Source organism: Ornithodoros turicata, chromosome 5 (genome assembly GCF_037126465.1).
Source record: "Ornithodoros turicata isolate Travis chromosome 5, ASM3712646v1, whole genome shotgun sequence".
NCBI classification, from domain to species: Eukaryota; Metazoa; Arthropoda; class Arachnida; order Ixodida; family Argasidae; genus Ornithodoros; species Ornithodoros turicata.
Window position 1 is genome coordinate 76898684 of NC_088205.1, and position 24355 is coordinate 76923038.

The following is a 24355-nucleotide window of genomic DNA, read 5'->3' on the forward strand; positions in this document are numbered from 1 at the left end:
TATCAAAAGGCCAAAAGAAGAGCTCTAACTTCGTGGTGCTAAAACAGACGAACAGAACAGAATCACTTCATAATTAAATAATAATTAATCACTTAACAATTAACGTAATCATTAAGGGTGTTCCTCCTTCTTCCTCCACTTCTTCTTCTTCTTCAGTATAAGTCCGGAGATTGGCCAGGGCTGACACGTTTTTACTGGCCTTTTTTTTTTGTCTCAAACGCCATGCTAACATTGTCTTCGTCGTCATTGTTCTCGTTTTTCCTTCTGTGGACGACGCAGACGCCACAATCTCGGGAAACGAGGCACTAACAGCTGTTGCTGTAAAAGAGGAAAAGAGCTAAATACCGGTCACGGAACCTCTCCTCATTCTGAGCAACTGAAGGAGAGCATCCTTAATGTTCATGAAGAAGACCGAATCCTTATTGTTGATTTCTTTAAAACCCTGAGCTCATTTGCGTGCACTCGCTGTCTCTTAAGCCTTAACACGTGTATTACGCGTTTAACACTTGAAATGAGAGAGAGAGAGAGAGAGAATCTTCTTCTTCTTTTGCACCATGGAGAATGGCCGTTAGCCACAAGAGAGCTCAGGAAAGAGAGAGAGAAGGCATAAGGCATATAAATAATATGAATGCCATCACTTCGTCTTCACTGGAGCGAATCATTTCGAAATCATCGTCATCGAAAAGCATCGCGTGAAATAGAATCACCAGTCGATCGTCTCGCGTTAAGAGAACGGCTGTGAAGGGAAGAGGACGAATCTTCCAGGGTTGTCTTCATTTTATAATCCGTTGGAGCCTTCATTCTGTTCGATGAGGCGTCCAGTCAGGCCTTTCATTCGTGGTGGAGGTGAGCACGGATTCGATTATTCAGATGCTTCCTGCTTTTTCCTCAAATCTGGGGAAAGCGACTACGAAATGTAACCATCTGGAGTGCCGTTGAAGGCAACGAGCGTGGAAGCGTAAGATCGATTTGACTTCACACGATTGATCCTAGAAGTAACATCGACATATTTAGTGAAACGAAAGGAGTCGGATCTAAGTGTTTTTGATGAGGACGAAATAACCTAGCTGGAACGCAGACGTGAACAATGTAACCTATCTGTGTCTGAGGAGAAACGGAGAAGACAAGGACAGGAGGTGAATAACAATACGGGCTCAAGAGCAGTAAGTAAGACAACAATATACAAATTCGAAATAGAGTACATGAACTCGTAAATTGGTCGCTCAAGCTCTGTGAGGTCACACAGGTCACAAAGGTCAGTTCTCCCAGATACTCACCAACTGGGATAAAGAGGGGAAGTTTCCCAGATTTTCCATACTCATTAGTCCAAGACACTCTAGTGTATATTATACGGACAACGGAAGCATCCGGGAGAACCTATCTTCAGAGAACAATGAGAGCCTTTACTGGTTAGCTTCGGAAAGCCCCTATTCTTTAAAGATCTGTTACTCAGTTTTCTTAAATCTTGGTCGTGCTCGGGGATGAGTCAGTCATCCGTCCATTGACATCACACCATCACAAAGGGCCAGTAGGCGCCGACTGCGGGGGGGCTTGAGCACCCCGGAACTTTCCCAGGGGGGGGGGGGGCAGGCCCCCTCCGGGAAATCCATCCATATTTAAAGGGTTAGGTAACCCTTTAAATACCATGCCAATGATGAGGTTGGTGCCCAGAAGAAGAACAGTCTCTGTTCGAAATATCGGCGGCTTCTGTCCTGAGGCAACTCCCTTCCCACATGTGCTATCAGTGCGTCAGAATTCACTACAATGCTTCCGATGTCTTTTTAATATTCCCCCCCGTTTTTCAGACTCTCTGTGCAGCAGATGTCACCTTGCACGCATGAGCTCACCTGCTGTGCGTCCTCCTACAACGGAGCACTCTGGAACCGAGATTGCTCCGGCGTCATCTTCTGAGGTTGGCCTGCCAGCGGATCAACTCGCGGACGACACCAGTCCTGACGAACAGGCGTAAGGGAACTATGGTTGAAAGTCTCTGGACGGACAGGAAAGCTGATTTCTCACACATCCGTGCGTCTGGAGACTCAGGAATTCAGCTGTTATGTATGGGCGACCCAGTATCTCAAAGTTAATACGGGAAACATAAGAAGTAGTTGTGGGTAAGATTTCCCTAACCCTGGTGATACGTATGTACACACAGAGAGACACAAATGTAGTTGTGCCTATTTGCCCAGACTCTGGGAGACTAGCCAGCTCACTTGCGTTCTGTGTCTGTGTTCCATAAGAACAAGTCTCAAGGAAGTAGTTCCGTTCTTCATATTCGTTCATATCCGTGCTTGCACGGGCGTGATGAATACACTTCCGATTAGGTTATGCAATGGAAACAACCGGGAGCTATAGATCCCGTGATGAACTCTGCAGGCACGCCAACAGACGAACTAGCATCTATCTGGCCATAGCGGTGCTGGCCATGCTGTTGGTCTCCTTCCTGTTGTCCCACTTGTCGAGAGCCTTCTCTTATAGACAGCGTCTAGGCCATACCATCGTCATCAACACCACGTGGGGACAGATCACCGGAACCATAGTGGACGGCTCCATCGAGTTCCTCCAGATTCCCTTCGCCCGTCCTCTGGTCAAGTCGGACCGGTTCAAATGGGCCCTCCCGAACGGGGACAGCAACAACTCACGAACCGAAGGAGACCGAACCATATCCTGCATGCAGGTGCAGACGCCTTCGAAAGCTACGGTGAAAGGAAGAGAAAAAAGTAGTTTGTATGTTTTGCAGATGGTGGGTGAACCTTACGGCAATGCGGTCGACCGCGAAGAATCTCTTCAGGAGAACTGCTTGTACTTGTCCATCTGGTGTCCAGCTGTTCATGGCAACATGTTGCCGTATAATAAATCCGTGCTGTTCTATCTTCACGGGGGATTCTTCACCATCGGCTCCAACGACAGACGTCTCGGACGGAAGCTAGCTGCTCAGGAAGGAATCATTGTTGTGGCGGCTAATTACAGGTCAGTACGGGCTCAAAGGCGTCTTCAATAGCTGTCGTCCATTACATCATGCGCCATTGTACTGCACGCCAATGTTATTACATAGGGATAGGAATGAAAGGTGCCATTACGTTGACAATAACACAAAAAGAACGAGATTCATCGGTTGCGTCGTTTGTGATTTATGAGAAGAAACAGTCGCGATTTACGCTTTCCCTCTCCCGCGGTGAGGCCACGGATTGGTCTTCTCAGATGATCTCCTGTGATGATTGGACAAAGCGATTGAGGAGACCAATGAGATGCCGCTCATAAATCAGGGACGACGATACGGACCTTTGGACATACGTCCGCGTCAGGCTCTGCCATCGGAGGGGCGAGAGCTACGGCCATTCTCATTCGTGCTTATAAGCACGTGACCTCGCACCGCGCTGCCTCATTGCTGGAGACGCCTGCAGTGATGTCAGAGGCGGATGAGCTTGGGTACAGATTTTCTACGTGTTTATTGCTCTTCCCTCTTAACGCTTTAAGTGCAGGTTGACGTCGATGCATAACTGTCTCACATTTGGAGTAACAAGTGTTGCAACTCCTTTAAGTCGTACGCACGGGTGCCAACAGGGGGACAGAGACAGATATTTTCTACTAGCGAGGTCTCGAGCCTTTCGAGGTTCGAATTCGCAAAAGTTCGCGAAATTTGAACTTTCACGAGTTCATTAATAACAGTATTCCTAACTTTTGATTAAAGAGCTCATGTCCACGAACCTTGGCGTGTCAGTCCAGAATTTCGAAAGCGAACAAGCGGGTTCGACAGAGAGCCGTAGGTTCGCGAAACGTTCGTGACATCACTATTTTCCACCGGTTAAGATTAATTGCATTTGTTTTCGCAGAACTTTTCTGAGTTTCGAGAACGCGTACTTGGCGTTCAAGTGCCCATACACGGTGACTGCTCTCGATTTGTTATCGACGGCAGGCAGCTTGTGAAGCGTAATATAGAGGACGACCGTGGCGAAGTCACATCCACAGGCGCAAAGGGCCCTCGACGAAGAACAACAAACTTACTTCACGAGCTCGAGTACACTCGTTGTTCGCCAGTGTATTGGTGATCGATTGACTGCGGTAATTTGGAGTCTGCTCTTTCTGGGCACTTAGTGACGTTCCATTGACTTTTTCCGCGTTTCGGAGACCCCGTAAACACGTTGCGTTATTCTAAATTAACTAGCTAAATAACAGAGCTACGTTTTCCCCGTTGAACTGTAGGTGCGAGACAATTGTTAACCTGCTTTAATGTGTCGGGAACGCTCAAATACTTGATGCATGTTTTGATGCCGACGCGAATGGTTTTCGTGAAACTGCTTGCAACTTTTTGTTATTTGTTATTTGTATGTAACAGGGCGGGCTGAGAAATTACTGGCCCCGGAAGTGCCCCTCCCCCCTCTTCTCGCCGTCTCTATAATAGACGCAAGTCTTGAATGTATGCAGCGTGTATTACAGCAAGAGTCCAACATTTTTGAAAAAAAAAAAATCACAATCAAAACGTATACTTCGGCCATCACTGATAATAGACGATTTTACAAAGATGCGCGCGCCACCAAGCACGCGGCGCAAAGCAGCATGGGAACTTTGAGGGACACTGCTCTGTCGTCTGCTTCGGTTATGGCATCTGGCTGACTCTGCTGCTGGCGCGCACCGGGAATGTTGTTGTTCTTCTTCTACCTCCGCCTCTTGATGCTCTAAGGCGCTATAAGTTCCCATGAGCCCTTGCGTGTCACAGGTGGCGCTTGCGATCCCAATGAAGGCTTCTGAGGGATCTCAGGCGGTTGCTGTTTTTTGTGGTCTATTTTTGAAGCCTGATGTGGGCAAGCTAACGCTTGTCCCATTCTACAGTTGGCGATACAAGGTCTCATAGACCTCGATGAGGTTCTCGATCGGAATATGTATGTGTGTCGCTTTTCCCCACTTCGCCTCGATTCAAGCGTAACCAACAATTCCACAAACGCAAACTTAAGGTGCTTCGGTGATCGACGGATTTTCGGATGTATATTTTTGAAGGAAATCTTGGAAAAAAGATCCGTGATTTTGAGTGGAATAGCGCATTATGGCCACGTGCTTCCGAATTTACGAAGAAATGTGACATCTTTGCTGTGTAAATTTTCATACTCCGCAAACGAAACTGACTTAATTCGTGACGCGAATGCAAAGTACCACAGTGAGTGGCAAAAACTTTCGTGAGCGTCACCCAAGAGTCTGCGTATACCTATCTCGCGCATGTAATCTTGATTAATTAAATAATACTTTCTCGCCGAAGGTCCTGCATAATCTCTCTCATTCGGTGCAGCTGCCCATCCTCCTCTCTCACGCGAGAGACACACATTCTTGAGCTTGCCCTTACCGTCGTCTCCCATGCATATATAGCCGTGTTCGTCGACGCCGTTTTATACGACTCTATCGCAATAAGCCCAGCGCACTTTACGGTCCCCTTATCGCGAATCGGATGGAAGCACTTCCGCGAGTGTAAACGGGAAGAAAATTCGCAATTTGCGGAATGGAACGCGTTCCGTACGTCAAAGATAATACCTTCAATCAGCCGCATGCGCGAAAAATACTTAATTTTGAGCTTACAATTGCAAACTTTCATCCAGTAGAGAATCGTAGCTCCTGAACTAAAGAAAAAAAAAACAAAGAAAAAAAAACAACGAGCGCTATATTGACATCAGGTTTTGGTTTCACAGTAGAGAGTTTCAATACAGCGTACGCTATCGCCTTTGCGTATGTAAGGAATAGTGTGGTGGTCCTGCACACGCGCGAAACATAAAGAGAGCTTCGCGCACTGCACAGAACAACCACTCTATTCCTTACGTACGCAAAGGCGAAAGCGTGCGGTGCTCTAAAACACTCTATTGTTGGACATTCCTCAGTAGAAAGTTCCGTAACGCGACCTCGTAGTGGCTCTTCTTTTTTTGGGCATGTGGACTGTTATTATTTTGCGACGAAAAAGTCAAACATGGTGTTATCCAATGCAAAAACTGATGAATGAGTGGGGAGTTTCATAGCCAGGGGCGATAAAAACAACTCCCCTGGAAACTACCAATAAAATAATAAAGCGTAGAAAGTCGTCTCACAGGAGGAAACTACAACGGAAACGGAGTTCTACTAGCTGGTATACCTGAAATCCCCATTCACGTCATGTCTGCCATCACAACGTCCCGCAATAGTTTTTCCTTTTTCGGCCCTTGAGATCATCAAAATGCGCAGCCCGCTTTCGCTGAACATCCTTTGTTCACTTCCTCTGCGCGAACAGAAATAGCAGCGCTGTATCGAGGAGATTGCTACAGCTTACGTGCGAGATTGAATTGGCTACAATGCAAGTCTCGAGGCCTTCAAGAAACCGGAGTTTACCGCAGACATGCTCACGGCGTAATTGCCGGGTCTTTGCCCTCGTCGACGTTTTCCTTCTTTTCCGCGCTGGCTTCGTATAGAGGCGTGTGTGAGGCGAATGGAAATGTGGTTATCGGTGCTAGGACTATGGCCCAGTGATGCAGAAGCTGTTCGACGTGACAGCATTACACGACGAAATCCATAGGCAGACAGATGCTATGTGAGAATGGATAGAGCGGACTGGCAAAAACGGTCCGTCTCTGTCGTTGGAGCGGAATGCTGCGGCGGAGTTTTTAACGCAAGGGCGGGATATTTATGCATAGATAAGTTAACACTTTTACTTAATCTCGAAATTTGTTGTAGAACCTCTCCAGACAGTGTACTCGTGTACGCAGCCTAATTCACGCACGGTACAGAATGACTGCTAAATAGAAGACGTTCAGGAGAAATCAAGTCAGTCTCCCTCCACCTGGTGTCCAATACACGCATCAGATGCTCAAGAAAAGTTCTGATCAGCAGCCAGGTGGTCATTTTATTTATTTTTATTTATTTGCCTAGGAAGTTTTGTGCTTATCTACTCAAAAGCTTCAGTACATTCATTTTTTATACGTGGCAAGTTTGAAAAGAAAATGCTTTAAGTGTGTACGCGACATCACCGTTTTACACTAGATCCGTAGGATATCCGAGCGCTTACTCCCCCCCCCCCCAAAAAAAAAAGTCACCCAATAACCTCTTTATCATTTTCAATGCAGGCTGGACGTATTTGGATTCTTACGAACCGACAGCACTGAAGCGCCTGGCAACGTGGGCCTCCGGGACCAACTTCTGGCTCTGAACTTTGTGCGAAAGCACATCGTGAAGTTTGGCGGCAACCCGCACAATATTACGCTGGCGGGACATGACGCTGGAGCTGCCTCTCTGGGCTTCCATCTGTTTCGCAGGGACAGTTTTTGGAACAACACAGCCAAGAGGATTGTCCTTATGGGAGGATCTCCCATCAACGGGTGAGCACGAAGAATATTTTACGAAGCTTAGTTCCTATCGTTCGCACTCTTAAAGGAGAACTCCACCAGATAACACGATGAAGTCGCATTGCACAATAGGATACTGTATCGCCATTAGATCTGTGGACAGCACGGGCCGTACGTCTTTTTAAGACGATCAACAAAACGGTATAAGTGTCACAAGTTCGTCTTAAGAGTTTAGAAGACAGTGATGGGACGTACTTGAAGTAAAAAGTACTTTACTAAAGTATATTTCAATTTGTATACTTTGTACTGTAATGCATTAGTACTTTTCCTGTGTACTTTCCTTTCAAGTATTCAAGTACCAGGCAATACAAACACAAAACTTGTATCAAAATCATTTGTTTCTGTTCATATTAATGAGTCAGCTGTAAACTATCCATGTTTCCTAATTAGCAATTGACAACAATGCTAGCTAAAAGCTTCCTACAGATTACAGTCTAAACAATTATCTCACGTTTTATCACTACTAGGTGCCGAAACGTTCAGCGATGCGATCTAAATTTGTAATGTACTTGAGTACTTTACAGTACTTTGCCGGTACTATGTACTTTATTTGCATTAAGTATCCTTGTGCAGTACAACAGATACTTGATACTTTACTTCAAGTACAATTTTGAGGTACTTTGTCCATGACTGGTAGAAGACATCACAGGAAATAAGTAAAACTAAAAAGGAACAGAAGCAATGTTGCACCTGGTTGGTGACGTTTAGCAGTGGCACACTAAAAACCATGACCTAATGCAAGTCGACGAGTGCGTTTCTCTGCAATCCTCGGTCAGAGACTCCTCGTCCGTGCACTATCATATCCAACTATCGACATCGCAGGGCAGTGCATCGATCCCTTCATTAAGGACAATTGAATCGAAAAAGAGGCTGGCGTGCTGATGTCACAAAAATTCGATTTGGTGATGTGATGAAATCTTGGTAGGCCCTATCGAAAGTTAATGGCTAGATTTACGTTCGCATCTTTTAGCGGCGAATACAGCTTGCGAACTGTGACGGCACTGTGCCCGCTACTGTTAGCCAATCTCCCGTATCCGTGGCCTCGCTCCTATAAGCGCCCGACCTCCAGGGAAAAGTGGAAATAGCAATGGACTGGTCGACTGTCACTTTGGGGGGTGGTCGGGTGCTGGCATAGCATCGCTTGTTGACAACACCTGCAAGAACGACCGGCTCAAGCGCAATGAAAGAAGCCCCAGGAAACCATTCAGGAAAACCCCAGATAAGTAGCCTTCTTTCATTGCGCTGAGCCGTTTTTACACGTGTTGTCAACAAGCGATACCATGCCAGCACCCGACCACCCCCAAAGTGATAATCGGCCGGTCCATTGCTGTTTTCGCTGTTCCCCGGCAGTCCAGCGCTTATCGTAGCGAGGCCACGTAAACGGGTGACTGGTTAACAGTGGCGCGCACAGTACATCATCCTGTACGCCTCCATGTATTGAAGTTAGGGATGGGCCAACCGAATCCGCAAGTAAAACTTTCAGCTGTGTTTTCTTGTTTGTTTGTTTGTTTACATTGCTCTGGACTGAAAGAGTGCACGCAGGAACTCTTACATTACAAGTGTAAAAGTAATTTTTATGCTTTTTGTTGGTTGTTAGTGTCCAGACCCGAGAAGTTTGTGTTTCCTGTAGTCGATGAACAACTTGTCAAATAAATTACATTTTAAAGAAGTATATGGGTATGTTTTCTCCTGGAAGGGAACTATTTTATAATTTGTTTTTCACTAAACAAGGATATCAAATACTGCCAAAACACGATTCAATAGAAATGTTTTCCCCCCGTGGCTTTCTAAACCCTTATTATAAGAAAGGATTCGAAAGATTCGTGGATTCGCAGGACCTTTGAATTCGTATTCGGGTTCGGAAAATTCTGGGTTCATTCCATCTCTAATCGAAATATTCTGTCCGTCATTGTCGGTTCCCGCGAAATGATTACATATTGCGCGTTAAAATCACCTCCAGGGGTATTACGTAAGACGTGGGAGATCGAGAATATTACAACTAAGAAAAAAAATCATGACTAAATCGAAACTAACACGGGGCCAGAGCAACACCAAATAGCTAGCGAAGAATCATTTAAACAGATAAAATGGTTAAAAAGCAAGCGAGCTGGTGGCTAAGATCCATGACGAAAACCCGAGACTGGGAAAAAGACGAAAAACAGACGACACAACACAAAGTCTCAACAAGAGAGAGAGAGACTTTGTGTTGTGTCGTCTGTTTTTCGTCTTTTTCCCAGTCTCGGGTTTTCGTCATGAATCATTTAAAGTCACGAGGAATCGAACTCCAAAATGGAAATAAGAGTGCCAAAAGCTGACGCCATGCATGCCGTGTGATTGTTCCAGTCCCGAACGGTACAAGGTATAGAAATGAACGACACCTCAGGCGTGTTAATTTGAAAGAATGATGACCCGGTGACCCTTAATGATTGAAACATGGTGACGCATTGTCAACTGCAGATATCGATCACGGGGAGGTGGACAACGGGAAACGCGCCGTCTCAGTCGTCTCGTCGTTATAACTGGGATACATTAGTAAAAGGGAGAATAGTTAGGGAAGATAAAACGGGAAGCACGGTTGTGAACGACCTCAATTTGATCAATCAAATATTTCCCGATGTGCGTCGGTGATGCGTACTTTCGTTTTTGGGGCGGACATATGTAGGATACCAAAGAAGTTTTTTCGTTCAATGAAGTGAAAATGAGGTTCCGTTCAAGGTATCGGAGCGTTTTGTTTGTATGAGAAACCATACGCGCTGAACGTGGGTAGACTGGAATCAGTTAGCTGCTAATGTACGCCCAAGTATCTATGTTTTAACACGCGAAAAGTTGTTCGTTGGCGGTGTGATAAGAATACAAGGTGTCGGGGTTACCACATGTGAAATACAGGGTGTTCAAAATTAAGCTTTCACTAGCGCTTTATAAATAGGCGAACAAAAGAAAACTGGTGCTATTTTTCACGATGAAAGATGAAAGTCACTGAAAAGGTTAGCAACCTGTAGGACTCGAACCCACATCTTCTGGATTACCGGTCCAGGGTGGACTGGATTACCGGTCTGTTGTTCCAGCCTCAGAACATCAGTTCTCTCATGTTCTATTTTTCACGTTCCTTGAGCAAGAAACAGGTGCTACATAATTAGCAGCACCTGTTTCTTACACAAGTAGCGTAAAGTTATCATCCAGTTTCCTGTCATCGCTGTGTTTGCGTAGCGCTCGTGAAAGCTTAATTTTGAACACCCTGTATACGATTTTGCACATGTCGATGTCCGATCAGTACACCAGGCTTTAGGCAAGTCGTTTTGAAATGGGACGGAACCGCTGTGGAAGACCATCCGAGGAACGTAGTAGGAGTGAGCGACGAAGGAAGAGCCCTGTGGGACGCCAGAAGTATAACATGGGCAAAATTGGACAAGGTATTTGCAAGAAGTAACAATATAATTCGTGACCTGACGGCGCGAGACAACTACGAAGAACATAGTGCCTATACACAATGCCCGTACGTAGAAGAGTAGAATATCCAGCGAACTGGCAAGGAAATGTTAACGTAAGTGTCCCATCAGGACGAGAGCCGCGGATATTTCGGGCAGAGAAGATCAGCAGAACAGTCTGCGTTCGAAATATCGGCGGCTGTCGTTCTGATGCAATGCCTATACGCCTAAGCCTAAGTATCTATATGCCTAAGCTATGAATCCGACGAATAACAGCGGGGGTTCATATCAAGTGAGGATAATCTAGGAAGAAGGCGGACGGTGAAGACAGTGCGTCAGCGTACGCGCGAATGCGCGACGTCTCAATAGTTTAACATTATGAGTGGAAGCGATTGGTGTCCAGTGCAACGCGTACTTCAAAGAAAAGAGGTTCTCTGTAAAAATACGCATGTTCCAACGACTTCCAAACTCGAAACACACCAATATTTCTGCAAGAGTTTTCTCTATTGTTACGGAGCAGTGTCCCTCAAAGTTCCCATGCTGCTTTGTTTCCCAAACTGCTTCATCGTCTGCTTCGGTTATGGTTTACCCCGGCTGACGCTGCTGCTGCGCACACCGGGAATGTTGTTGTTCTTCCTCTACCTCCGCCTCTGGCCGTCTCTAAGGCCCTCAAAGTTCCCCATGAGCCCTTGCGTGCCAGAGGTGGCGCTTTATTAATGTATTTATTGAGCCATTAAGGGGCCGTGAGGCCATTACATCAGGGAGTGGCTATCGGTTCGTACTTATTATAATATCATCGCATGAACACAACATATCAAATACATCACGATGATTAGATAGTTAATAAGCGGCACAATTACAAGGGCGTAAAAGGATTACATGCTATAATACGCAAGTATAATTGAGGACAAAAGGAAAAAAAAAATCTGGTGAGTCAGGTGAAACATGTTAGGTTAAAAAGGTTAGAGCCCCGATAAACTGGTTGTGATTAGATAGTTCAGCAATATGATGTGGTAGGTTATTCCAGTCTGATGATGTTTGTTGGAAGAATGACAGTTTGAATGTGGTTGTTTTAGTAGTTTTGCTTAGTAGTAGTACCCTGCGTTGATAGTCGAGGCGGCTGGAAATATATGAAGGGTTGTTGATGCAACTGTCACGGAGAGCTGGTGAGTGGAAGAACTTAATGAAAAAGGGGATAACCTATGTATCTTACGGCGGGTTTTGAGGTCAATGAGTCCGGCTTGCCGCTTAAGTGCAGTTACACTACTACGGGGGAATAATAGTTAAAATGAAGCATGTAGCTTTGTTCTGTAGAGCTTCGATGCTGTCTGAAAGATACGTTTGCTGAGCATCCCATACAGCGCTCGCATATTCAAGCTTCGGCCGGATGAAGGTGAGATATCCATTTGCTTAACTTGCGTTGAACTATGTGTCATATGTCGGCGAAGGGAGCCCAGACAATAATATGTATCTGATAGTACGTGGGTGACATGGGCATTCCATGATAGATCTGATGAAAAATGTATTCCTAGCTACTTATAGTTCGACGCGTTCTATGGGCGATCGGCTGACTGTGTACGACGACGATGACGCTTGCTTGCTGGTGTTTGAGAGAAAAGTTAACATATTTACACTTTATTTTTGAAGCCTGACGTGGGCAAGCTTACGCTTGTCCCATCCTACAGTTGGCAATACAAGGTCTATTGTACAAATTCTAGCACAAATGAAAAAAAAAAAGGGGCTCCAGGCTTTTATAACAGGTAATTGCATTCCACAGCAAATAAGGAAATGTTCGCACGATTCTCCACATCGATCACGGCCTAACAAGCTTCCAACTGTTCCACTACGCTACCGGCCTGCCGGCATCATAAGCTATCGAGCACGCGAATATCGAATCCAGGCAAAGCGGTCGAGGTGACAGGCGAAATGGCGTGAGCTCTCGCAAGCTATCGGGTGAAAAAATAAATAAAATACGTTGCTAAAATGATGACCAGTAGCAAAGCAGATGAGAAAGGTGTATGTCAGCCTCGCACAGACTTCAAGGTGATATGTTTGCATCATGGTTCTCGCTGATTTTTACCATGCCTGCGGATGGTAAGAGAAGGACGAAGTGGGAGGAAAAGAAGTGAGGAAGGAACGAAGGCTTCTTCGCAATGCCTCCCGAGTCTATTTCTATGATAGCGAGCTTGTTTACTCGGCACATCGGACAACCGATGCACCGAGAACTAGGGACAGCACTCGAAGTAATTTTCTGCAGTTTCTCCGTGAAATAGGCGTGTACGTTTAACGTAAGTACGTATGTCACAAATCTTGTACGATATTGAAGAACAAAGCACGGAGCAAGCGAGCTGGTGACAATTCCGCCTACAACGCCGCTCGTTATCAATGCGCGCGAACAATGTTGCTTCCGGACGTGTGTCACTTCAAATAGGGCAAGGGCATCGCTTGAGCACGGGGTTGGCTAGCATGGAACTTGCATAATCAAAGACACCCACTTCACTGATTACCGCACTCGATTGAGTGCGGTAATCAGCGGTAATCAGCGAAGCAAACGAGGAGCTCTTCTCTCACACGGGTGCCGTAGCTCAAACACACTATGATCCGAGTGGAATATGATAGGACTCCCGGCGAACAGTAGAAATGAGATTGGATGTCGGACTAACCACTTCGAAGGAAACCGATAGGAACGTTATCATCGACCACAATCACAGTCCCGTTTGTGCCACCGGAACCACCCGTTGTGTCAATACAGTGACGAGAGAGAGCCCGTCAATTAGGATAATTAGGCAATTCCACTGATGCCTCCTCTTCACCAACCCTTGCCATGTAAACCACGAGCTCGTATCGACATTTGTACTCACTGAGTCGAACAAAGAGGAGCTGTACATTCACTAGAACGAGAGAAAAAGAAAAGAAGAAAACTGATCACCATACCGTAATGACGATCGTAACGCTCGCTCAGGATATTACCTTTGGCTTGGGTTTGTACCATTGCTGTGAGTCTTCCCCGCACTTTTGTTCTGAGAGACCGGTGACACCCTTAGACGGTGGAAACGGATTTTACCCTTCGGTTGTTCAGCTTGACAACGCTGAGACTATCTGAGCAATTCGGTGTCGAAGACAGGACCAGAACAAAGGAACAGAGGCCGGTGTGTTTCTCGCTGAATGGATGACTTCTTGCCACACTGTACCCTTTTATACATTCTGCATTTTGAAACGTGTCTTATGTCCTAGGTTAGCTGAGTAATGTAAAGTTATATTATTATATATTTTATTTATTTACTGTTGTTATTATTATTACTACTATTGTTCTCATTTGCTCTCTGTGACTGTCGGCTTTTCTTGCGTCTTTCAGAAGTGGTTTACAGATAAGCACTGCCTTTAAAAACATACTCCCTTTTGCAAAGGAAGTCGAACCACAACAAACGCTTATCTATAAGAGCCTCCCCTTCCGCGAATTCTGCGAAGCGTGACATTTTCGAAGCTTCGGAAATACGATTCTACACATGATAGACGTTCGCGCAAGTATAACAGCGGGGACCGCCTGTCATTTTAAGTTGAGTCCCAGTTCGGATGCGACAGCGTTGTAATTGAAATTCTGGAAGGTTGCTGCCAGTTGCTGCCAGTTGCAGCAGTACAATAGTGTTCGCTGTATAGGTTCTAGCCATTATTGTCTATTCGCGACACAAGGATTCTGTGGAAACATGTTTGCTTTCGTAAGCTTGTGTGACAGAAATGTTCGTGACAGAGTAACAGCTGGTCAACAACAACAATAACAAAAAAAAAAAAAAAACACAGGCTGTAGCACGAAATTTATATTTTTTTTCCGGGCCGGCGTAGTGTTTAAAATGATCGCCTTCCACGTCGAGAATGGGAGGTGACGCAGGTTTGAATCCCGGCACCGGCTGTGTTGTTTTCCTTGGGTTTTCCGGCCGACTTTCCAGACGAATGTCCCCACATTTCCTCATGAAGTCGGCCCAGGACGAATGCTAACTCCCCCTTCACCCTCCCTTTCCTGTTCTCCTCCCTTCATCTATCCACACTGCTTCTCTCTCCTCATAGCCACAGTTGCTTCGCGGCGCAAACACGGAGTATTCTTCCGGAGTAAAAACTAAACAAGACAAGGCTAGTATGCACGTATCTGCTTACTTACGACCATATGTCGGTAATTTCACTTGTGATGGCCATTCCGGCCATCACCCACCAGCACGTCATGGAGAATGGTGTGATGTTGAGTGATGGGCTGCGATATTGAATGTTCGAGATACGGATGCTGATGTTGAGGTTGATGTCTCATGATGGGCTTCAACTCCAAACCTCATACTTGGACATCAAATTCTAAACCCATCACTTAACATAAACTTCAACATCACACCATATCGCAGCTCATCACTCAACATCACATGATGTGGTGGTGAATGATGTGCGTGAATGATGTTCGCGCCGACTTATGCTCGTAAGGAGGAAACACCTCACGGGGCAATATTTTCGTACGACAAGCGCGTGAACATCCAAGTAACGCTAGCAGGAATCAAGATGTTCTAAGGAGGTACCTTTACGTTCTACTCAGAGCAAATCACAGGGGTCACTTTGGACAGCTATCTTTCTGCGATGTTAGAGCAACTGGCGTGCTACATTTCACGATCGGATAACTACGATAGATTTCAGAAATTTCCGCAGTAAATATAGTGTGTCACTGCCATATGAAGCTACTAAGGCGAATATGTAGTGATCATGTTTGCAGCGCCACACAGTTGTGGCAATAAAAGGCCGCGCATGTGCCAGGAGCGCTGCCCGCGTGGGTCCGAATCCCATCCTCGTCGCCAATGTGACAGCCTAACCAGTCACTGTCAACAGGTCTCAGTCAACCCCGAAGTACATGAAGACAGTAGCTTCTCGAATGAACCGTCATGTGCCGACTCCGTGAACTTCTGCTCCTGGCAGAATACTGGCATCTCTCTCTCTCTCTCTCTCTGCATATCAAACACCATTCTAACATTATTATGGAGAGAAGCGTAGTAAGATCCCCTAATCTCAGTCGAATAATTTTTGTCAGGGGGCTTCGATTCGCCGCACCTTCTGCTTACGACAGCCGAAGACCAGAAATGCTCACCATCAACTCAGCATCAAATGCAATTTCTGTAAGCCTCAGCGCCCAAATCGACCTAAGCGTCTTTCTGGATATAAACCCCATCTTCCAAATAGCATAGTCTTTATGGGTACAGTAAGAACATTCTTCTGTTGTTCTTTGCCGGCTTTTCAAGAAGTGCGTGCAAAGCGCAATGCTTTGATCTTTTCGACGAATGTAACAGATGGGCCGCTTGGAAAAACCTCATTTCTTTAAGTGATTCGTCCCTGTGGCGAAACGCTTGTGCATGTGAAAGTGGCATCTGGGCCTTTCACCGATGAACCTTTTAACTCTGCACTCCGCTTTGGGGTGACTTCTCTGTATTCAGTTTATTCTCGTCGAATCGAACACTGGAATATGTAACACAGAGGTCGGTGCGGTTAGTGGAATACAAATGAGGGCACTGTCTCATACTGACTGCAGGAGGTTGCGAACATTTCGCATATGAACTGAGTGAGCTTTCATGATGACTCTTCAAGCAAGGACTACACTAGCTGGCGGAATAATCCGTAAGGTCGACCGTCTTGTGGCGCCATCTTACATGTTATCGGGTCTTTCTGATGTCGCTTTTGTATTGTATAACGAAAGCGAAACAAGTCTTCAAATACCCGTCTAGTTGTCTACGCTGGTACCCTGGCTACAGAGGATACGGATACGTACCAAGTATCCGTGTTACCGGGCCTTCTGGGATCGGTTTTGTGCTGTATAATGAAAACGTACTATTTTTTTAAGCGTTTTAGTTGTCTACAGATATGTCTTGCGCACAGAAAGGGATATGTACGAAGTTTACTTGAATCTTGATACGTGCATACGACAATAATATTACGTTAGGTATACGTACGTATGTGTAGACGACAATGAGGTTATTTGAAAAATGTTTCTATACCACACAAATGCGACACCCAGAAGTCCCACTTCTGTAAGTAAGAAGGAATCCTGAAATGGCTGAGAGTTGACGAGCCTTGCTTTTCATCATGCACTCTGACGATGCTTGCTTCCTTTTTAATAAATAATATTCTTTATAAATAACTAAATATATACTATTTTATAAATAATATATAATAATATTCGTCCTTTTCAGAGTTATTAGTTTTCGAACGTACCGGCGCACCCACGACCGTGTTGCTTTTCTTTCTATACAGACTGATGGATTGCTCGGTGGTCGCAATGCGGAAATTCGCGCGCCTGGCAACCATCACCTACTGCCGTAAGTCGGCCAGCGGGATGTTGTTCCCCTCGCACGAGGTCCCTTGCCTGAGGGAGCTGGAAGCGAACGCTCTGCTGGAGACGCTTCGCGGGGGCTTCGAAGACCTTCCCGTCTTTCTACCCATTTACGGCGACGACATTCTCCCTGATCACCCTGTTAATTTGATGAACAAGAACAGATTCAGCGGAAAAGCTCTTCTCGTGGGGACGGTCTTCACCGACCCGTTTAATGTTCACGATTTGACCTGGAGCATCCTCACGCACGTGGGCAAGAATAGGACAGCGCTGCTTAAAAGGTAATTGCTCGTGAGCAAGTACGATCATTATCACAAAAAACAGAAGTTAGCCATCGTTAGAGGAGAGCGCGTAGAATGCAGTATCCGCACCCGCACACTACCCGTGTTTGGATTCTCCGCATCCACAAACACGCTCCTTGAAATAGGTGTATTGGCATCTGGAGGCATATTTCACATACGCGAACACTGCATTCGAAGCAAATGATCTACATGGAGAAAGTGTTACGTGACAAAACTTTCTAGTTCTGAGCCAGAGCTCTTCAGAGACAATGTCATCCACGGACTCCCAGTAAGAGCAGCTAACTATACGACAACGCAACGGCACAACTAAGGACATCTGCACACGCAATTTCCCGAGTTGTCACAATTGTTACTCTACCCGAGGGATCCCCAACAACACTGAATATCCTCTGGATGTACAAATTAGTTAGGACATTATTCATACATGGTTGTTCGGTATTGTTGGGAATATCGGGAGACCCGCTAATGCTTACTGCGGGTAGTTACGCAGAGGGTAGTTTTATCCGCATTGTATCAGCGCCGATTTTCAATCCGTTCGATTTGAATTTGCAAATCTAGATGCGCCCCCTACGCGGACACAACTATACCCGCGTACACCTCTGACTATGGCTTCTTCTTGTGTTGCCAGAATGCGCTACGAGGTCAACAACGTAACCACCAAGAGTTACCGCAAAGAGTGCCCCACTTGCTACGAAAGCAGCTGGATAGATCGCGTAGTTGCAGACTTATATCTGTTCTGCCCTTTGCAATACTACGCCGAGGCTCTGTCCGAGTGGGGCAACAAAGTGTACGTGTATCTCTTCAAGCACCAGCCAGACAGCGAGACATACACGGGACAGCTACTGAACCTCGACGAAAGGTTCTTGTTCGGACTGGGTCCTATGACGACTCAAGAGCAACAATTTAGCGGAAATATCAGACGTATCTGGGCTTCATTTATCAAGGATGGGTGAGTGTGTCATACCAAACGCCACCTAGCTACAGAAGGCCTGCTTATTGCCTCCTCTCTCTCCTCCTCCTCTACGTGGACATATAAAGTCAGAATTCGTCTGCTACAGCGGCCCGCCGTTCTGCGAATTCAAGTACTACTCGCAAATGATTGCAGCTAACTTGGAACCTGAAGACTTGAATCTGTACAAAAAAAAAAAAAAAAAAGAAAGAGTGCAACGCGTGTTCCAGATAATCACATGGAACCGTTTTGCGGTTTATTTTAAAGTTGTCCGGGGACGCAGACGACGGTGGTGAGTCTCCATAGCTATACGGCTGCTGAAAGCACGTTCGTGATTGGCTACGGCCGTTTAAAACACGATCCCAATTGGCTGACACTTAGTTGTTACGTCACGTCGACGAGTGAGCAGGCTTTCTTTATCTAGGTGGTGTTATTCATACGGAGCTAAATGACACAAATGTGCCTGGAATCGAATGTTACGAGAACGACACTCACGAACAATGGGTAGAGCGTTTTGTAAAGCGTGCTCTGCCGCAGTAAGACGTAACGTGCGGGAAAGCGCACTTGCCCTGACGCCATAGGAGCGTAGACTTAGCATGAGCAAGCTGTTTCGCAACTTGCACTTTCATCAAAGACACGTTCAAGCGACGTTTGTCGACGATATCATGTCAACATTCTACGCACGTCACATGACTATACTAGAATTGCCAACATCTCCGCGTCGACGCCTGGAATAACGGTCGTTTCTTTTCAGCGTTATGCCAGACGTGAACGGGCAGCCCTGGCCCGAATTTTCCAACAGAAACCCTGTGGCCGTCGAGCTGACAATAGACAAAGCGTCCGTCGTGCGCTCCTTCCGATGGAAGCCATGCAGTAACATGAAGGCTGGTATACTGGAAAGCCTCAAGCATCAAGTCGCCACATGCTCAACGACAGCTTGACACTTTGCCCTACAATGTATTTTTCTGATCGTGTACGTCCGTATGAATAGTTCCATTGTGGAGTTTTGTCTTCACTCTTTCTTTAACACCTAGTATACAGGGTGTCCCAGAAAACGTGTCACTGAATTATAATCATGCGGTCAATGGCATTTGTTCTTACTGGGTTCTTGCCACCTCCTCATGTGAATGTCGTGAAACGTAAGTTTAATTATGTAAATTTTTTGCGAACTTAAGTCGGAAATTCGCCTTCTAATTTAGTCAAACTAATGATAATTGACAGGCATATTCAAAAGCTATCCCATCAAAACAGAAAAACAAATGGCCGAACATCATGCTCTACGGAGGTCGCACAGAATAGCACACGATGAATTTTTCAGCGCAATCTTTGTCAGTCCGACGAAAGGAGGTTGGAAACCCAGCCCTCCCCGACATCGCAGAAAAAGGTCTCGGCACGGAAACAGGCACGGCTTATCACGTCCGACTTTCGCTTGGAAAGTGCTTTCCCTCTCGCAATTTTAGGAACTGTTGCTTTTTCTACTATCACTCTGTGGGCTGGCTTCGGAACCTCCTTTCGTCGCACTGAGAGCGATTGCGCTCAAAAAGTCATCGCGCGCTATGGTCCGGTGCTCCGAAAAGCATGATATTCGGCTCTTTTTTCCGATGGGATAGCTCGTGAATATCACTGAATTATCGTGAATTTGAGTGAATTCGGCACGCTCTTCATATTGGTGGGGTGACCTTTACTTGGCAAATTTCCGAGTTCAGTTCGCAAATATCTACATAATTAAACTTGGAGTACATGACATTCACATTAGGAGGTGGCAAAAACCTAATAAGAACAAATGCTGTTGACCGCATGATTCTAGGTGGCGTAGTTTTTTTAATTATAATTCAATGACACGTTTTCTGGGACACCCTGTATAATGAAAGGGTGAGAGCGAAACTTCTCGACGCACGCCAGTTTCGAACAAGCTGCTCATATTGTCTACTTAACTCCGCTACCGCCTGACATGGCGTTCTCGCAATTTAGTGGCGCGAGAATCCCCCGCGCGGTGTGCCAGAAGGAATCTTTGCGGAACTCAGAATTACAATCACTGGGGCCCAATTTTCGGCTGCCCAGTCCATTTGCATGCTCCATTCGCGCTGCTCTGTCCGGACTTAATTGGATGCTGGCTGGTTTACAGCCCTTGACTGCTCGAACTAGGCAGCCGGCGCAGACGCAACGCAATGCTCTCTCGTTTCGTCTTGACGGCTTCAATGTAGCTTAGTGCCGGGGACCATGTCTGAGCGGGGATGCAATACGCTTTCTACATTAGCTCCTCCTATTACGTACGCTGGATGCGCAAGACGAAAGGAATCCTGCATTAATGTAAACAGTTCAAATATTTTCATGTTTTACATATAATGAGCCCTAAATAACGCATCCTGGAGTAGCCAGTCCAGAGTAGTTTGGGACTAACATCTCAATTTTTTTCTTTTACCAATCAAGCAACCAATGAAACTTACTTATAGGCTTCAGGTGTGTGGGCGTATATTTCAAAACACTGCAAACACATTTTTCAACACTGAATATGTAGATAGTTTTTACGCGTTTTGGATGTAAATGTCCTAGAAAAAGTAAATAGAAGGGTAGAAAATCCAGCAAACCGGTTAGGAGGAGAGACTCTGGTATTTCGAAAAGAGAAGACTCGTCAAGGACGTCCTCATCATTGGACTGTCATTTAAAGGGTTGGGGTTTGCTATTGTGGTTCAATAGCTCGGTGGAATGGAAACATCCATCCACTCTCTTACCACAGAGGTGAACAAATTGCGTCCGTTAGGCGCTTTGTTCGGGTACGGAAGGGGATTACGTGAATTAAGACGTCTTTACACCAGAGTTCACAACGAAGAGTACAGACAACGGCACGACAAGCAGTCATGGACGTACATTCCAAAGGCCAGCGGTTACCTGGGGAAGCGTTACAGGTGAGCGTTACCCAGATAACCTCTTTCAACACTACTTTACACGCTCAAAGGTGTTTCCCATTGCACTGTTTTTTTGGTGAGAACCCTCACCCTAGCACGCGATTGGTTGCCTTTGTGCGGGGCAAATAAAATAATGTACCCGTTGGTATGCACTTACTTGTATTTACTTGAAAGAAGCATTCCACACAGCTCCACTGCAACAAAGTTACGAAGCTAACGAAACGGAGCTTACATAAACGAAAGTTGTCTCGATGTCAACATATTGCGAAATGCAGTAAGGATTTTGGACCCTCATAGTTCTCGGATAAAATGGGGCCGCGCATTGAAAATATGTGCAGCGCATTTGCATTAGCGCCGGTCCGGTAATACGAGTGAAAACACTTTATCCAGCAGAGAGGCAACGCTGCAATATTGCGACACCAACGAGAGCATTTAAACGAGGCTCTCGCGTGCCTCTGACACGGATGAAATTTCGTGTCCTCCAGCACGTCACTCATCAGATATGGAAATGCCGTGTAGCTTTGCCGCATTAAATGCTAGACGCGCGAAAGCGCCCCATGAAAGCGTGGTAGTTACTGAGTTCTCTTGGCTTGAGTATTTGTTTATATCACTCACCATAATTTGTGCTTGGAGTTCATTTCTATCGCTTTGCGGCGCATCCGACGTGCTTCGCGTTCGGAAATTAGGTGGAATGATTACCATTTCTCACTTGTACGTTGACATACCGTCTGTGTGTTCGCGTATTTGGACTTGATTATGCAGTGCCGGGCTTTGAGGACGAAATCTGGAATACATTAATGTTGTCTCCCCGAAGCTTGCTGGAGGTAGCGTGCATTTGTAGTTTCATTCCACGAAGCTCATGCGCGTGTGAGTTCCGCAAGTGGACGGCCCTTCAGTAGCGCCACGGAAGAAAGTGCTGTAGATCTAGGAGGTAGAAGGGTAAGAAACTATGAAGGGAAGTGCGAAAGGAAGAACATCTTGGTCCAATATTTGCAATACCGGCACAATATTGGTGCAATCTTGGATCAACATTGGGTATTGCCAATATTGGGTCAAGATATTGTGCTGCTTGGCTCAGGACGTCTGGTGTGAATTGTATACTATGAAAGCAAAAGAGCATCAGTAAATAATGAAACGTCTGTCCCGACAACCTGTAATTCGTTACCTGTGATCTCTGAAAGCTAACAAAAGAACATTCGCGCTCCTTCGTCAAAAATGAGAATGAGCAGTAAAGTTTCCGCTGCTACAGTCGAGTGAGAAGCAACTTTTGTTTTTCCTTCCTAAATATAGTTTTTATTACTAGAAGATATTACTGAGTAAGAGATTTTGCTAGCCCTATAAGAAGAATTTCGCAGGCACTTAAATTGCCCAGGAAAGCTGTTAAATCGCAGTGCCCTCTCGCCAAGATGCGGACTGGGCGGACTTACTCTGTTAACATATGCCAATGATTTTTACTGTTTTCTACTCTCAGCAAAACACAGTGTGCTTTGCACTCACTTGAACCATGCGGTGCAGTCGTTTCACATTTACAAAGAAAGAAGTTACCTGATCTCAGTTGTCTCGCGACGTAAGTGCCCAATTATATAATATAAAGAAGTTACCCTGAACAGACTGTATTGGAGGAACATGACCTGGAAAAGTGGCGAGAATAAACATGGAAAGGTAAAGAAGAGCCGCCTTAGTTATTCGCTCAGAGACACAGTTGGTATTACCAATTAGACCCTGTCGAGCAACTTTCGCCGCTAATCTGTCCATGACAAAAAAAAAAAAAAAAAAGGAAGAAAGAAGGCAAGGCAAGAAAAATGACAGACTGTACGTGATTACCACAGTGTTTCTTATGTTTTCATGCACACGACGACGCTGTCGGCTTATATCGGTGCTTAGTTGTGTACTAATATACGGCCGATAAAAAAACTCCAGATGTTACACGTAGAAGAACTGAAACAAAACAGCAGTGAGGGCATTCGAGCGGAGTGCGCGATAATTGGGTTTGCGGTGCTCGTTAGAATAGCGTTCGCATTAACTGTTTGCTACTACGATGTAATAAGCAGAAACAAGCCCCCCCCCCCCCCCCCGGTCAGATTGCAAACAAGCTTCCAGCAACACGATACGTCCCTCCAAAAAGAAAAAAAAAAGCAAGACGACACAAAAGTGTATACAAGCGAGCTTCTGTTACCCTATTGAAGGCCGACTTTATTATTACTTCTCCTCTAATCAATTAACTTCAATGGCAAGCACGAGATAATTTATAAAATTCCCTAGACCGATACGCATCCCGAACCCATAGAAAAACTCAATAGTAGCGGCTCTAGACTAGAGCCTTTTGCTTCAGTCATGTTCAGTTTTTGTCATGTGTTTGTTTTGGCTTTTCTTTTCTTTTTTTTTCTGGCATATTTTTTTTTCCAACCAAACCAAAAGAAGCACTGTGAGATGCTCATATATGATGCTGAGAGTGGCGCTGTGCCAAGTAGTTCTATTAAATTCGAAATTTCGAATTATTTATGACTGAATCTTATAGCCAGTGCGTTCGCACAAGTGAGAACCCCGTGTGAGCTCTGTCGATCCGCAATCATCGATTCGAGACAAAAATTTACTTGTATCAACTTACTTATATACACTTATACACTTCTATACACTCGATTATAACGACCATATGTATACTTATACTTATATAAACTTATCATATCTCCAAAGCACTCCTCCAATCAATCCTTCATTGTTTGCGGTACACCGTTGTGACGTAGGCCAACGTGTGACGTCGCTCTTGACTGTGTCACTAGAGAGCTTAATTGCATCGTGCGCTATCACCTTTGCGTACGTAAGGGATAGCGTGGAGGTCCTGCGCAATGCGCGAAGGTCTCCCTATGTTTTACGCGTGCGCAGGACCACCAACGCTATCTCTTACGTGCGCAAAGGTGGTAGCCTACTATGCACTAAAATTATCCACTGTGAAACCAAAACCGGATGTTTAAGGAGTACAGAGGGTCGTCCAAAAAATTTTCAGATTAAGACGTCTGATGAAAGTGTGTGCGTCATTTTTACCGAATGGCGCTAAAGGTTTTGATGTGTGCA

The 24355-nt window shown here is 45.5% G+C and overlaps 1 protein-coding gene across 2 annotated transcripts; it reads left to right on the forward strand.

Annotated features, from left to right (window-relative positions):
• The first annotated feature begins 659 nt into the window (after positions 1-659).
• LOC135396211 (acetylcholinesterase-1-like) lies at positions 660-19380 on the forward strand. Of its 2 annotated transcripts, XM_064627236.1 has the most exons (8): positions 660-846; positions 1806-1965; positions 2377-2677; positions 2741-2970; positions 7074-7325; positions 17048-17407; positions 18057-18377; positions 19132-19380. In XM_064627236.1, the coding sequence occupies exons 1-8, from the start codon at positions 810-812 to the stop codon at positions 19316-19318; spliced, it is 1848 nt and encodes a 615-aa protein (XP_064483306.1). In that variant the 5' UTR covers positions 660-809; the 3' UTR covers positions 19319-19380. The 2 variants fall into 2 exon arrangements, with proteins under 2 accessions (XP_064483306.1, XP_064483307.1); XM_064627237.1 differs by lacking the exon at positions 18057-18377.
• The last annotated feature ends 4975 nt before the right edge of the window (positions 19381-24355 follow it).